Source organism: Callithrix jacchus, chromosome 5 (genome assembly GCF_049354715.1).
Source record: "Callithrix jacchus isolate 240 chromosome 5, calJac240_pri, whole genome shotgun sequence".
NCBI lineage: Eukaryota > Metazoa > Chordata > Mammalia > Primates > Cebidae > Callithrix > Callithrix jacchus.
The window spans coordinates 102,687,645-102,702,365 of NC_133506.1; the positions used below are offsets into that span (position 1 = coordinate 102,687,645).

The 14,721-nt window shown below is 50.8% G+C and overlaps 1 protein-coding gene across 1 annotated transcript in view; it reads right to left on the reverse strand.

Moving 5' to 3' along the window:
* RAB11FIP4 (RAB11 family interacting protein 4) overlaps positions 1-14,721 on the reverse strand; it is a 137,930-nt gene that overhangs the window by 86,584 nt on the left and 36,625 nt on the right. Inside the window, exons 2-3 of the mRNA XM_035300875.3 lie at positions 12,773-12,860; positions 10,360-10,448 (exon numbers count right to left, since the gene is read on the reverse strand). Of these exons, the coding sequence (XP_035156766.1) occupies positions 10,360-10,448; positions 12,773-12,860 (177 nt within the window). The remainder of the gene's footprint in view (positions 1-10,359; positions 10,449-12,772; positions 12,861-14,721) is intronic.

Below are 14,721 nucleotides of genomic sequence, written 5' to 3' on the forward strand. Positions count from 1 at the left end.
TGAGCAACCACACCCACCCAAACTTCATTTCCTTTGCCATCAAGGGTCTGTGTTCATAAGCATAGCCTTACAAGAAGCTGCTGGTTCCAGCCCAGTCAGGGATGGCAAGAGGAACTGGCAGGAAAAAAGGAAAACTGGATCCCTACCTCACTCTTCAAATCACAGTTCATTCTAAGTATCATAGCTTTAAACAGAAAAATCAAATACACAAAAATAAAACAGAACAGTTTCAAAATCTTGGGTAGGAAAACATTTATAAGCATTACACCAAAGGCTGAAGCCATAAAGGAAAAGAATGATAAATTGGCTATAAATGACAAGCTGGAAAAAATGTATCAAAAAGTTATATTTCTAGTTCTTTTTTTTTTCTCAGACAGAGTCTTGCTCTTGTTGTCCAGGCTGGAGTGCAATGGCACCATCTTGGCTCACTGCAACCTCTGTCTCCTGGCTCAAGCGATTCTCCTGCCTCAGCTTCCCAAGTAGCTAGGATTACAGGTGCTTACCACCATGCCCAGCTAATTTTTGTATTTTTGGTAGAAACAGGGTTTTGCTATATTGGCCAGGCCAGTCTCAAACTCCTAACCTCATGATATGCCTGCCTCAGCCTCTCAAAGTTCTGGGGTTACAGGTGTGAGCAACTGCGCCTGGCCTATTTTTAGTTCTTAAAAAATTTTCAATATAAGTAAACATAGCCAGGGTGGAGAATGTGGACAGGCAAATCATGAAGAAAGCCCTCTTAGCGACCAAAAAATGTACTTTAAGAAGTTAAACCATATTATAATTCAAAAGAGGGGGTTCTAATTTTAGCCTCTCAAATATAAAGGATCTAAAAACTCAGCAACACCAGTATCAAAAGGGTAGCAGGAATCTGAGGCAATCCTGATGGGATTAGTGCAGAAGAATTTGGCAGGTGTATTAGAACTTTTAATATTTTTCGTGCTTTTTCTTTTTCTTTCTTTTTTTCTTTCCTTTTTTTTTTTTTTTTTTTTGGAGACAGAGTCTCTCTCTCTCTGCTATCCAGGCTGGAGTGCAATGACGTGATCTCAGCTCACTGCAACCTCCACCTCTTGGAGTCAAGTGATTCTCCTGCCTCAGCCTCCCAACTAGCTGGGATTATAAGCGTGCACCACCATGACCAGCTAATTTTTGTATTTTTAATAGAGACCTGGTTTCACCATGTTGGGCAGGCTGGTCTCAAACTCCTGACCTCAGGTGACCACCTGCCTCGGCCTCACAGTGCTGGGATTACAGGCATGAGCCACTATGCCCGGCCTTTGCATTCTTTTCATAAAACAGTTTCCATTGCCTGAATTTACCATATACGTTGGCAAACTTTTTCTGTAAAGGGCAGACAGTAAATATTCTAGGCTTTGCAGTCCATTTGCCCTCCATGGCAACTTTTCAGCTCTGCCACTGTAGTGTGAAAACAGCCACAGATAAGGTGTGAACAAATGGGCATGGCTATGTTCCAATAAACCTTTATTTACAATAACAGCCTCCTAGATTTGGCTTATGGGGACTATGATTTGCCAACCTCTGATTTACTTTAAAACAATGATTGCTGCTGTGGGGAAAGACTTGTCTATAAGCATGATTATTACACTGCTTTTGTTAATTCCCCAAATTACATTAAAAATACACATAAACCTGGCCGGTTGCAGTGGCTCACGCCTGTAATTCCAGCACTTTGGGAGGCCAAGGTGGGCGGATCATGAGGTCAAGAGATCGAGACATGGTGAAATTCCATCTCTACTAAAAAACACAAAAATTAGCTGGGCGTGGTGGCGTACCCCTATAGTCCCAGCTACTCAGGAGGCTGAGGCAGGAGAATTGCTTGAACCCAGGAGGCAGAGATTGCAGTGAGCCGAGGTTGCACCACTGTACTCCAGCCTGGGGCCTGGCGACAGAGCGAGACTCTGTCGCAAAAAAAAAAAAAAATACACACACATACACGTGCCCAACAATAAGGGACTGGTATATAAATTTGGTTGTCTTCATGTGATGAAATGTCATATTGCCATTTAAAATTATGCCAAAAAATAACATGGCTAGTGGTATAGAATTTAGCATGATAGAAAATAGCATATAAATACTATTAAAATATAAAAAGAGTTTAGGCTGGGCGTGGTGGCTCACACCTATAATCTAAGTACTTTGGAGGCCAAGGCAGGTGGATCACCTGAGGTTGGGCATTCAAGACCAGCCTGACCAACATGGTGAAACCCCATCTTAAAAAAAAAAGTATATGTGTGTGTATATATATATATATATATATATATATATATATATATATATATATGGAGTTTAATGAGCCAGGCGTGGTGACTGACACCTGTAATCCTAGCACTTTGGGAAGCCAAAGCAGGCAGATCACCTCAGATCAGGAGTTTGAGGCCAGCCTGGCCAACATGAAATCCTGTTGAAATTTAGAAGAGAAGTCCTGTCTCTTCTAAAAATACAAAAAATTAACCAGGCGTGGTGATGTGCACCTGTAGTCCCAGCTACTCAGGAGGCTGAGGCAGGAGAATCACTTGAACTTGGGAAGTGGAGGTTGCAGTGATCACACCACTGCACTGCACTGCCTTCCAGCCTGGGCAATAAGAGTGAAACTCCATCTAGGCGGGGCATGATGGCTCACGCCTGTAATTCTAGCACTTTGGGAGGCTGAGGTGGGTGGATCACCTGAGGTCAGGAGTTCAAGACCAGCCTGGCCATCATGGTGAAACCCCATCTTAAAAAATAAAAATAAGTAAAAAAAAATGAGTGAAACTCCATCTAAAAAAAAAAAAAACTTTCCTAGAGGGCATAAAAGACCAGAATAAATGAAGAGATATATATATTCCTGGGTAAGAGAATGCAATATCGTAAAGAAGCCAATTTCCTTCACTTAATGCACAAATTCAATGTCAAACATGATCTCCAGCAGGATTGGGAACAGAACTTGACAAAGAGGCTGTTCTAGAAGTGAAAATATGTAAGAATAACAACAAACAAAAAGGTGTTTAAAAAAACAAAGAAGGATGAAGGAGCCTTTCCCTATCAGACATCAAACTGTAAAGCAAGAGTAACCGAAACTATGGTTTTGGCTTAAAATTACGTAGACAAACAGATCAATATAACAGACCAGAGTCTAGAAAGAGACCTACATTTATAAGGCAAGGTTACAATAAAGGTAACATTTCAAATCGATTGAGAAAGGAGGACTATCCAACAGTAGGAACTCAAAGCACTGGGCACATTGAGGAAGGAAGAATGCCAAATCTCTACTCCCACCAAAAGCAGAAATAGGCTTCAGGTGGATCAAAGGCTACGCATAAATACTTTTTTCCCAAAAGTATCTGAAAACTACATATAGGAGAAGGAAATCTGGAGGTAGAGAAGGCACAAAATGATACACAAAATGTAAATGGCATAAAAGGATTGATAAGTGATGACATCAGAATTAACATTCCGTGTAATAAAACACTCCCAAAACAAGATTAAAACACAAGCAAAATGCATAAAGATTGATAATCAGGATATACAGAGATTTCAACCTGGTACCGTGGCTCCTGCTTGTAATCCCAGCACTCTGGGAGGTCCAGGTGGGCAGGTCACCTGAGCTCAGGAGTTCAAGGCCAGCCTGGGCAACATAGCAAAACCCTGTCTCTACTGAAGAAGAAACCCCAAAATTAGTTGGACGTGGTGGCATGTGCCTGTGGTGCCAGCTACTTGTGGGTCTGAGGCAGGAGGATCGCTTGAGCCTGAGAGGCAGAGGTTGCAGCGAGCTGAGATTGTGACATTGCACTCCAGCCTGGACAACAGAGCGAGACTGTCGCAAAAACAAACAAACAAACAAACATAAAAACAATCAAAAAACAGAACACAGAGATTTCTTATAAATCAATAAGGAAACAACAAACAACCATATCGAAATGGGCAAAGAATGTGAATAGATAATTCACATTCCAGTGAATAGATAAAAGCAGAAATCCAGAGGGTGTGGGAAGATATGAAAAAGACAGCCCGCCTCCCTAGGAAGCAGGGCAGCACAGAGGACAGCAGCAACGGGGGTTCCTCCCCTCAGGCTGCTGAGCCGGAGACCAGCAGGTGGATGGCTGGCTTCCGGGGCTGGCCAAGGCCCTGGAGCAAAGGGCACTCTCATATATTGCTTGGGTGAGATGAATGATACAGACTATGTGGAAGAAAATTTTATCTGTATCTATCAAAAAACAAAATCTACATACCCTTTGACACAGCAATTCCACTTCCAGATATCTACTCCTAGAAATACTTAGACACGAACTCAAGGAACATGGATAAGGATGCTTGCCGGGGGTGCTGTCCTGGGAGGAGAGCTCAGCCTGAGCCCCGCGGCCACTGGGTGGACATGGGGCCATCATGAAGGGTGAGGTTTGGGCAGTGATAGAGGGTACAGGGACCCCAGGAAGCTCAGCCTAGGTCCTTCTCCTTTGGGCTGGAGCAGAGGGAGCCAGGGAAGCTTTCTGGAGGAGGTGGTACCTAAGTAAATTTGTTTTTTTAGTTTTCTGTTTTTTGAGATGGAGTCTTGCTCTGTCGCTCAGCCTGGAGTGCAGTGGTGCGATCTTGGCTCACTGCAACCTCTGCCTCCTGAGTTCAAGTAATTCTCCTGCCTTAGCTTCCTGAGTATCTGGGATTATAGGTGCATGCCACCATGCCCAGCTAATTTTTTTTTTTTATTAAAGACGGGGTTTCACCTCGTTAGTCAGACTGGTCTTGAACTCTTGACCTTGTGATCCACCCGCCTCAGTCTCCCAAAGTGCTGAGATTACAGGCATGAGCCACTGCACCTAATGGTTTTTGTTTTTGTTTTAAGAGAAGGGGTCTCATTATATTGTCCAGGCTGGTCTCGAACCCCTCAGCTCAAGAAATCCTCCCACTCAGCCTCCCAAAATGCTGGGATTACAGGTGTGAGCCCCCACGCCCGGCAATTAAGTCTTAAAAAAATGAGTAGACCTTAGCTCCTGACAAGGAAGCAGAAAGGAGGACATCCTAGGAGAACGGCAAAACTTGTGCAGAGGCTGGGAGGCAAGAGAGAACATGGCCTTCTCAGAAAATGGGGAGCGGTGGCCGGGCGTGGTAGATCACACCTGTAATCCCAGCATTTTGGGAAGCTGAGGAAGGTGAATCATGAGGTCAGGAGATCGAGACCATCCTGGCCATAGTGAAACCCTGTCTTTACTAAAATATAAAAACTTAGTGTGGTGGCATGCGCCTGTAGTCCCAGCTACTCAGGAGGCTGAGGCAGGGGAATCGCTTGAACCTGGGAGATGGAGGCTGCAATGAACCGGAATCATGCTACAGCACTCCAGCCTGATGACAGAACAAGACTCCATCTCAAAAAAAGAAAGAAAGAAAGAAAAACAACAACAACAAAAAAAACAGGGAGCGGTTTGGCCTCACCAGTTTTAGGTGTGAAATGTGCCATGGTGAGAGATAAGGCTGGAGCAGTGGGGAGGAGCCGATGCTGGTTTTTATCCATTGGTAAGGATGGGTCCCAAGAGTGGGGTGACAAATCAGAGCAGCAACTTAGGGATGGCCTGGCAAACTGGGATGGGATGTGGAGAGAGGAAGGCCGGGGACAGGAGGATGCCCAGTCAGTGGGTGGCAGTGGCTGCGATGGGCAGGGGAGGTGGGGGTGAGTGGGGAACAGAGGACTCGAGGCAGCTGCGTGAGCGGCACTGAGGATGACTCTGGGTTGGAGGCGACTGACACCGCTTGCTGGCATGGTGGCTACACAGGAGAGGCAGGTGGCCAGACGCCTTCTCCATTTAATGGGGTTCCCTGTTAATCCACCATAGGGTGGACCACTAGGGGCCAGGGCCTTACAGCACTTGTAAGATTAGGATTCACATCACCCCCTGCCGAGGGGTGACCACGGGCCCCTAGCAACTATCCCATTGCCTTCAGCACCCAAGGATGGGGCTCTCCACATATTCCCTGGTCCCCTTGAGAGGGGAGACCCCCTAGCCTCCTTCAATTTCATCTCCTCCCTCCCCCACTTCCAGATGGGAAGGAGGGTGAAGAAGAAAAAAATAAAATAAAATACCAAAGAGCGGAAAAATGACTCCCTCTTTAGTTCCCAGCGTCTCTACTATCTGTTAACCTTGAAAGAGCTGCAAAATGAATGCTACCCCCGCCAGCTGGAGCCTGGCACGGGTTCACACCCCCACGTCTCCACGGACCAGGCTCCCTCCTGGGAACACCTCCGCTGACAAACAGCTTGTTGCTTTTGTCTTCTCTGTAAGCCCCCTCCCCTGCTGGTCCCCGCTCACGCCGCATATAAACTAGGAAATCAATGAAGCCAAAAGATTGTAAGGTCAAACGTCCAACAAATGGACAATGACATAGTTCCACCTCAGTTTCCCCTTTATTGTTGTAAGCCTATAAAAGGGGAGAGAAGCTGCAGCTCAGAGAGCTCCGTGAATGAGCTCTGTGAATGAGGCCTCCTGCAGCTCCTGGCTGAATAAAAAGCCACTTCCTTCTTCTTCAGTGTTCCAGAGGTTTGTTCCCCGCCGGCTCCTGCTTCACCAGCCCCATGGCGGCCCCTACAGCATGTGGTCTGGGGGCTGATGGGCAGCCTGAGCAAGACTGTCTCAGGGGGACTCCCAGGGCCATTCCAGGAACCCTATGCCTGGACCCAGGGATCCTGGGGAGTCCTTGAGGACACACCTAGCATTCCCTTTGACCAGAAGCAAATTTCTCTGCATCAGGAAACTCAACAGCCTCCCCAACAGTTGGGGTTCCCAAGCCTCAAAGTGTCCTGTGCCAGGGTCCCGCAGTCTCTGGGGATGCTTGCGGAGCCACATCCAGTAAGGTCAGGAACTGGTGCATCCAGGCATCAACTGCCGGAAACAGACTTGCACAGGCAGCCCCAGGGGCCCCTGCCTGATGCCTAAGGTGGGTGGGGGGGCTTCTTGGGGCCTGGGAGGGGGACAAAAAGGGCAGGGTGCTTTCAGGGGTCAGGTGGCAGCTGCTCGCCTGCCAGACAGCAATCAAGCATTCACTGCTTTGACTATGAACCACATCCAGAGGTGACGACAAGCTTCATCTCCCAACATATACACATAGCACAGGGGTCATGCGTCTCTGTCCCATCTGTGTGCCATCCCCACACCCCCTCAAATCGTGCCTCAGGTGTGCATTCCCTAGGGCATCTGGGAAACCTACACAGTGAGCCAGGCACCCACTTCTTCTCGGTCTCAGACTGACCCCTAGGGGACAACTAAGACACAGCAGGGTGCCGAGGACCGGGCCTGAGACATTCGGACCTGACCATCTCGGCCCACTCTCTGTGGTCTTGACCCTGCTATAACAGGAGCCTGAGCTGGGAAGGGGACTCAATCACAACCCGTCACCGCAGGCTGGCCTTTGGACCGTGCCCCCGTCCCCTCCTAACACGCAGGAGCCCATGGTAGGGAACAGAGCCCAGGTCAACCAAAGTGGCCCCAGTGAGCGTAACGAACAAGGCTGTCACTGTGTCCCCACCCACCGCCATCTCACTAGGCTCTGACCAACCAAGCCAGGCCAGACCTCCATGGAGGGCAGAAAAAAGTTCACCCACGAGATGCTTAAAATCCAAAGCAACGAACACCTATAGGATTGCAAAGTCCCAAGAAGAAATGAGGAGAAGCACCAGGCTTGCTGGGATAGGCTGACGCGGTCTGTCTTTCTGCTTTCCTGTTACCTCTAGACTTTGGAGGAAAACAGCATCAGTTTACAAAAAAGAGTACCTCAGTGGAGGCCAGCTCTTCTGCATCCCCTGCTTGCATTTTCTCCACGTGCCATCTTTTCTGGGGGCATGGATGGCAGAACACGGGGGTCTCAAAAGCAACCGAAGACTACAAGGAACAGGCCACCCAACCCTCCCCCTCCCCCACCCCAAGCCTCAGCTCCACTGTACCCTGCAGTTCCCGGGGCAAGGCTTTACTCTGACACAATACACTGCAACACCAGCATCCGAGGGTAAACTGAAAAACGCACACGGTAACTTCAGCGCCATTTTCTTACACGCATCTTCAAGACACAGCAGCAGGCAGTGAGGAATTAGCACCTATTAGGGGTCTGTCTTCTCACTGAACTTTCACAGCAGACCCTCCAGATTGGAATGGCAGGCCCTGTTTTACAGCTGAGGACACTGAGGCTCAGAGGGGTTGAGAGGAACGTGCCTGGGTTGCGTGGCCTGTCCTGGGTGGCCCACGTGGGTACAGACCCAGTCCTGCACACCTCTGCACCCCGCCTCCTGCTCAGCAATCCAGGAAGGGGCCCCTCCACAGAGCACCTGGGGCACTCAGTATTTGTCTCACGGTGGGGGTCCTCTGCCCTAATCCCGGTTCCATTAGCTGGCTCCAAACACATATTCAACCCCTGTGTGCTGGACCCCTGAAGACAGACCTGGAGCCATCACTGCTGGCATGGGCACGGGCCTGGAGCCATCACTGCTGGCATGGGCACGGGCCTGGAGCCATCACTGCTGGCATGGGCACGGGCCAGGAGCCATCACTGCTGGCATGGGTACGGGCCTGGAGCCATCACTGCTGGCATGGGCATGGGCCTGGAGCCATCACTGCTGGCATAGGCACGGGCCTGGAGCCTGGTGTCTTCAGGAATCCCTGCAGGCTCTTGCTTTGAGCACAGCAGCCTGAGGTCCAGCCACCTGACCCCCAGCCTAGGGGCCTTGGCCCTCAGTTGGTACCTGGCTTTGGTCTCTGCCACCATGGAGTCCTTAGCACTGTGCCCCTCTCTATGGACTGTCCCTCCTCCAGTCCAGCCCAGGGAATCCAACCCTGACCCCACGACCCAGCTGGATTCCAAGAGGCCCAGCATCAGCCAAAGCGGCCTCTGGGATCTGGATCTCCTTTAGCTATAAACATGCTCATGCTTTGGGGTCCAGATGAGGCACCCGTCAGAGCTGGAGAAAAGGTTTGGGGGTTGGACTGGATGAGAAATCCAAATCATCCTCTTCTAGTTCTGGGTGTTGTCACCAGGAGGGACCTCGGCGGGTGTCAACTGTGCACCTTAAACTGTTTCTCTGTAGGAAGAAGTGGCACTGTTTGGAAAACTAGCTCAAAGTTTTATAAGAAACACCCACTAGGCGATGATAACAGTAAAAGAGAGCCTTGGGGACTGCGGTCTTTGTCCCGCTTCCTGGTACAGAGCTTCAGGATGGGGCTTGTCACCAGAAAGACTGAGCACACAATGAGGTGGAACTTCCTCGCCGTCCCACCTACCCCCAACCTCCAGGGAGAAGAGAGGGGCTGAAGACTGGGTTGTAAAACTTTTTTGGAGATGCGTGTGGCTGTGTCTCCCAGGCTGGCTGGAGTGCAGTGGTGCAGGCACAGCTCACCGAAATCTCAAACTGCTGGGCTCAATGCCCCTCCCACCTCAGTCTCCCCAGTAGCTGGGACTACAGGTGTGCACCACCACATCCAGCTAATTTTTAATTTTTTTGTAGAGACAGGGTCTCACCATCTTGCTCAGGCTGGTCTCAAACTCCTGGGCTCAAGCTGTCCTTCTGCCTCAGCCTTCTAAAGTGCTGGGGTTATAAGCATCAGCCACCATGCCAGGCCTACAAATTCTTGAACAATAAGATGCAGAGAGCCTGGGTGCTGGCAGCATGGTGATATGCTAAAGGCAGTGCCCCTAAGTGAAGGTGCTGGTGCTCTGCACCTTCTCCCCATACCCTGTCCTGTACATCTCTTCCGTGGGACTATTCCTGAGTTGTATCCTTTTAATATGCTTATCATCGTAAGTATAACCATTTCCCGGGTGTTTCTAGTGAATTACCCAGCCTGAGGAAGGTGGTCCTGGGAACCCTATGTTTGCAGTGGGCCAGGAAGACCTGCAGCTGGCGTGGGAGGTGGGGCAGTCTCATGAGGATGACCTTGACTTGTGGAGTCTGTGCTAACGCTGGGTAGTTAGCGGCAGGTGGAACTGATTGCTGGACACCAGTTAGTGTCAGAGAATTGGAGAATTCGTTGTTGTTTGAAATAAACAGGAACTGTTCAGCTCACAGAGCGATGGTGCAGGAGAAAAGGAAACAATTCCAGTCCTGCCTGCCCTTGACTTGTCACTTTCCCTATCTGTAACTCAATTTCCCCTCCGTGCTACAGACGGGGTTTAAAGTTGCTGGGTGAGGACCCCGGGCTGTTACTCACTCTGCTGGGGCTTCGAAAGAGGCCCCAGGGCTCTTGTTTAAATAACTATTTCTTGATTTTGATGTTCAAGAAGGGTCCTCAGAGGGAGGTTCTGGGTCCTCCAAGATACTGAAAATGGAGCAAAGGCGAGACCAAGAAGGAGGAGGCAGAGCCGTGGAAGACGCCGAGGCTCCCCAAGCCTTACCTGCTCCACGCAGTCTGGGATCTCCGGCGCGCACGGCAGTGTCCCCATGCTCTCCACTGACAGCACATCCTTCAGAAGCTCCTCGCACCCTTTGAAGACAGGCACAAGGACAGTGAAGGGTCAAACCTCAGCCTGGCATGGCTGCTCTGCTTCTGACTAATGGGCATGGGGTGGGAAGGGCTGAGGCGGGGGCTTGAGGCTGCAGGAAGCCAGCTGAGCACCAGAAGGGAGGGATGGAGCCCAGGCGGTGTGGAACTCGGCTCTGGGCACTGTGGAGGGGGCTGTAACAGGCCCTTGTTCTCTGGGATTAACTCCCACACACAGGGCAGGCTGGGCAACAGGAGGGCAGGAGGCCTTCCTGGGGGAGGGGACCTAAGGCAGTGCGGCCCACCTGGCTCACAGGGACTCCAAACACACCCATCCCTCTGAGGCTTGGTGCCCCCCACGTCCTGCAGACCCTGGGACGTCCAGGACAGGGCCGCCCACAGGACAGCTCCAGTTCCTGCTGACTCTGTACATGCCTGGCCTCGCTCCTGGGTGCCCTAGCAAATGCCCCAAGGTGGCTCTGAACACGGGAGGGGGATCTGGCAGAGCGCCCGGCACAGGCACATGGAGGGTGCAGTCTGCAGTGGCCCGCTGTCCACCAAATCCTTCCCTGGCGCCTTCTTTTTTTTTTTTTGGAGACAGAGTTTCGGTCTTGTTACCCAGGCTGGAGTGCAATGGTGCAATCTCGGCTCACCGCAACCTCCGCCTCCTGGGTTCAGGCAATTCTCCTGCCTCAGCCTCCTGAGTAGCTGGGATTACAGGCACGCGTCACCGTGCCCAGCTAATTTTTTGTATTTTTAGTAGAGACGGGGTTTCACCATGTTGACCAGGATGGTCTCAATCTCTTGACCTCATGATCCACCCGCCTCGGGCTCCCAAAGTGTCCCCGGCGCCTTCTATGTTCTGTGCCCCCTGCACCGTGCATTCGTTTCCCTTCACCCCTCACTCTGCTGAAGTAATCCCTGCATCCTTCCAACCTCCCTGGACTCACAGGCACCCCACAGAAAAGGGCTCACCTTGATCTGAGCCACAGACAGGAAGCCACGGCTTCTTTCACAGATAACCAGACATGCTGGGACTCCAGAAGTGACTGCATTCTCTATGCAGCTGGTGGGGAGGCCCTAGCGAACCCACCCAGCTGGTGACCTGTGCCGCTGTCTCAGATGTTTTTCTTTTTTGAGAGAGGGTCTTACTCTGTCACCCAGGCTAGAGTGCAGTGGCATGAATTCAGCTTACTGCAGCCTCGACTTCCTGGGCTCAGGTGATCCTGCCTCAGCCTCCCAAGTAGCTGGGACCACAGGTACACACCAGCATGCCCAGCTGATTTTTTGTATTTTTTGTAGAGATGGGGTTTTGTCATGTTGGCCAGGCTGGTCTTGAACTCCTGGACTCAAGCGATCCGCTTGCCTCAGCCTCCCAAAGTGCTGGGATTACAGTTGTGAGCCACCGTGCTTAGCCTTCACTGTCTCAGATAAACAGTTTAGTGGTAAGTGAGTGGCCATATTCTGACTCCTGCAAGTTTCTCACACAGGCCTTTGAATTTGGGACAAGACAGAGGGATTTATCTTGTCCCCCTTAAAGCTGAAAGGGGGAGCAGGGAAGAAAGGCAGGAATTAGGAAGAATTAAGAAGAGAGGGCAGGGCACGGAGGCTGATGCCTGTAATCCCAGCACTTTGGGAGGCTGAGGCAGGAGGGTCACTTGATCTCAGGAGTTCAAGACTAGCCTGGGCAATGTGGCAAAATTCCATCTCTACTTAAAATACAAAAAATAGCCAGGCATGGTGGTGTACCTCCTGTAGTCCCAGCTACTCAGGAGGCTGAGGCAGGAGGATTGCTTGAGCCCAGGAGGTAGAGGCTGCAGGGAGCCATGATAGTGCCACTGCACTCCAGTAGCCTTGGCCACAGAGTCAGATCCTGTCTCAAAGGAAAAAAAAAAAGGGAGGCAGGAGCAGGGAGGACACAAAAGCAGCTCAGAGGGAGGCGGCGGTCAGGTGAGCAGCGCTCTGTCCAGGGTTGCCTGAGACTGCCCTGGTCTTAAAACTGGAGTCCCTCCCACATCCCAGGAGACTCCTTGGGTTTGGTCATCCCAGAGCGGAAGAGAGAGGCAGAGGCCAGAAAAGCAGGGAGGGAGGCTTTCTCCAGAGGCAGGCACACAAGGGGAAGGGCAGAAGTGACACCGCAGCCCCCATGGCTGGGGCAACTGCATCCTTCCCCTCTGTCCCCGGGGGAGCCAGGGCAGAGCCTACTTCGGGCCCATCCTGGGCTCTGGGACCCCTTTGGGGAGGAATCCAGGCTGGGACCCCAGTCACAGCAGCTTCCTCAGCTGGGCGGGACCTGAGAGCACCTGGGAGAGCCCAGAAGACCTCACCTTTCATGGCGAACACCCCGCGGCAAAAGTCCTTGAAGTTGATTCTCCCCAGGTCGTTGGGATCCAAACATTTCACAAGTTTTTCTACCTATGGGAAGGAAGCAGGGACAGGTGTGAGGCACCCAAGGATCCCCCGAAGACTCAGGGAGCTGGGCCGGGAAGGCTGGGAGTAGGGGAGGGACACCAGTGTCCCTGCCCAGTCCTCTCCCCCTCACCCTGGGGTCATTATCAGCTGTGGGGCCACGTTACTCTCCCCATGGTGACAGACAACCGGGGCGAGAAAAAGCAGAGCCAACACCGGCTCCTCCCTGAGCACACAGCTTCAGGAGCCGAGCCGGTTTCCCACAGAGGCTGCACACCGAAAGCCAAGGCTCTGCCCATGTTTTAAAATTGGTTTCTTTCACACGAAATGAACACAAACTCATTGCAAAAGACCTGGAAACCCCACCGTTTCTTATGTTCTATTTCTTGTTCTAGGCACTGGCTAGATGGGGAAAACTCACTAAGCTGGACGCTTGTGGCTGGTGTACTTTTCCGTTTGATTTGTATCTTGCATGTCAATAAACAGTGTTAAATGAATAAGGAAGTAAGTTTCCACCTGGCGGAGTCAGCCATCCCTGAGGTTGGGGAGTTTCTCTCCCATGTAACAGTAAGTACAACAGAAACAGTTTTCTGTGCTGCTTGGTGTGTACCACCCTTATTGTTAGTGGTTGTAACATATTCTGCCTGGTGGATTCATCATGATTTACTTAACCATCCCTAATAGTTGGACATTTTAGTTATTTCCAGCTTTTTGCTTTTACAACTCATCTTCAGGGGTTCCGGCAGCTGTGCGGATGACCCATCAACCCCGGCCTCTCAGATCCTTGATTTTCTTGTTGCCTCATGTCCCACCTCAGGGGCCAAGTCCCTTGTTCAACCCAGTCATCACCCCTCCAATACCACCCACCTGAACTTCCCACTCCCTGACCCCATCTTCCCTTCCTGCCACTGCAGGGTTGCTCAACATCACTGGGTCTGCTCCCTGTCACTCACATCCAGTCCACGCCCCCACTGCATCCCACAGCTCCCTCATTTTCCACACCACCGCAGGGACCCCACTGGTCATAGCTGTCATCCTCTCTCTCCTGAACCTCATGCAAGTCTAACTGGATTAAGTTACCCACTCCTCTGCTGAAAACCTTCCAGTATCATTCCACCACACTTAGGATGAAAATCCGAACTCCGTAACATGGCCCACAAGGCCCCATGTGATCTGACTCCTTCCATTCCCTCTCCTCCCACGCTCTTCATCACTCACCGTACTCTAGCCACACTGGCCTTTGGCCAGCTCCTCAAGCAAACCACCACACTCCTCTCTGCCACAGGGCCTTTGCACATGCTATTCTCTGTATGTTGAATAGCTGTTCTCCTCATTCATCATCTGGCAATGTCTGTCCCTCCTTCAGTTCTCCCTTTGTACCTCTATTAAATGTCCCTCCCCCAGACAGGCCTGTCCTGACCACCCCCATCCAATCAGGGCCCACCCTGCTGCTACCCTGTCTTGTAGCATCCTATACTTTCCCTTCAAACTATTTGTTATAACTTGCTATCGTTAGCTAAAAAGAGATTGACATGGAGGCCAAAGGAAATAGCATTTATTTGGGAAAGAAAAAATTGCAATCCAGGTACACTGGATCAGGACAGCCCCGAAGAGCATCCCAGGAGGCAAGTGCAGGAGAAAATGCTTTATCTTTTTTTTTTTTGAGATGGAGTCTCACTCTGTTGCTCAGGCTGGAGTGCAGTGGTGCAATCTCAGCTTACTGCAACCTCCACTAGCTGCGATTACAGGTGGGCGCCACCATGCCTGGCTAACTTTCGTATTTTTAGTAGAGAGGAGGTTTCACTATGTTGGCCAGGCTGGTCTCCAACTCCCGACCTCAGGTGATACACCCACCTTGGCCTTCCAA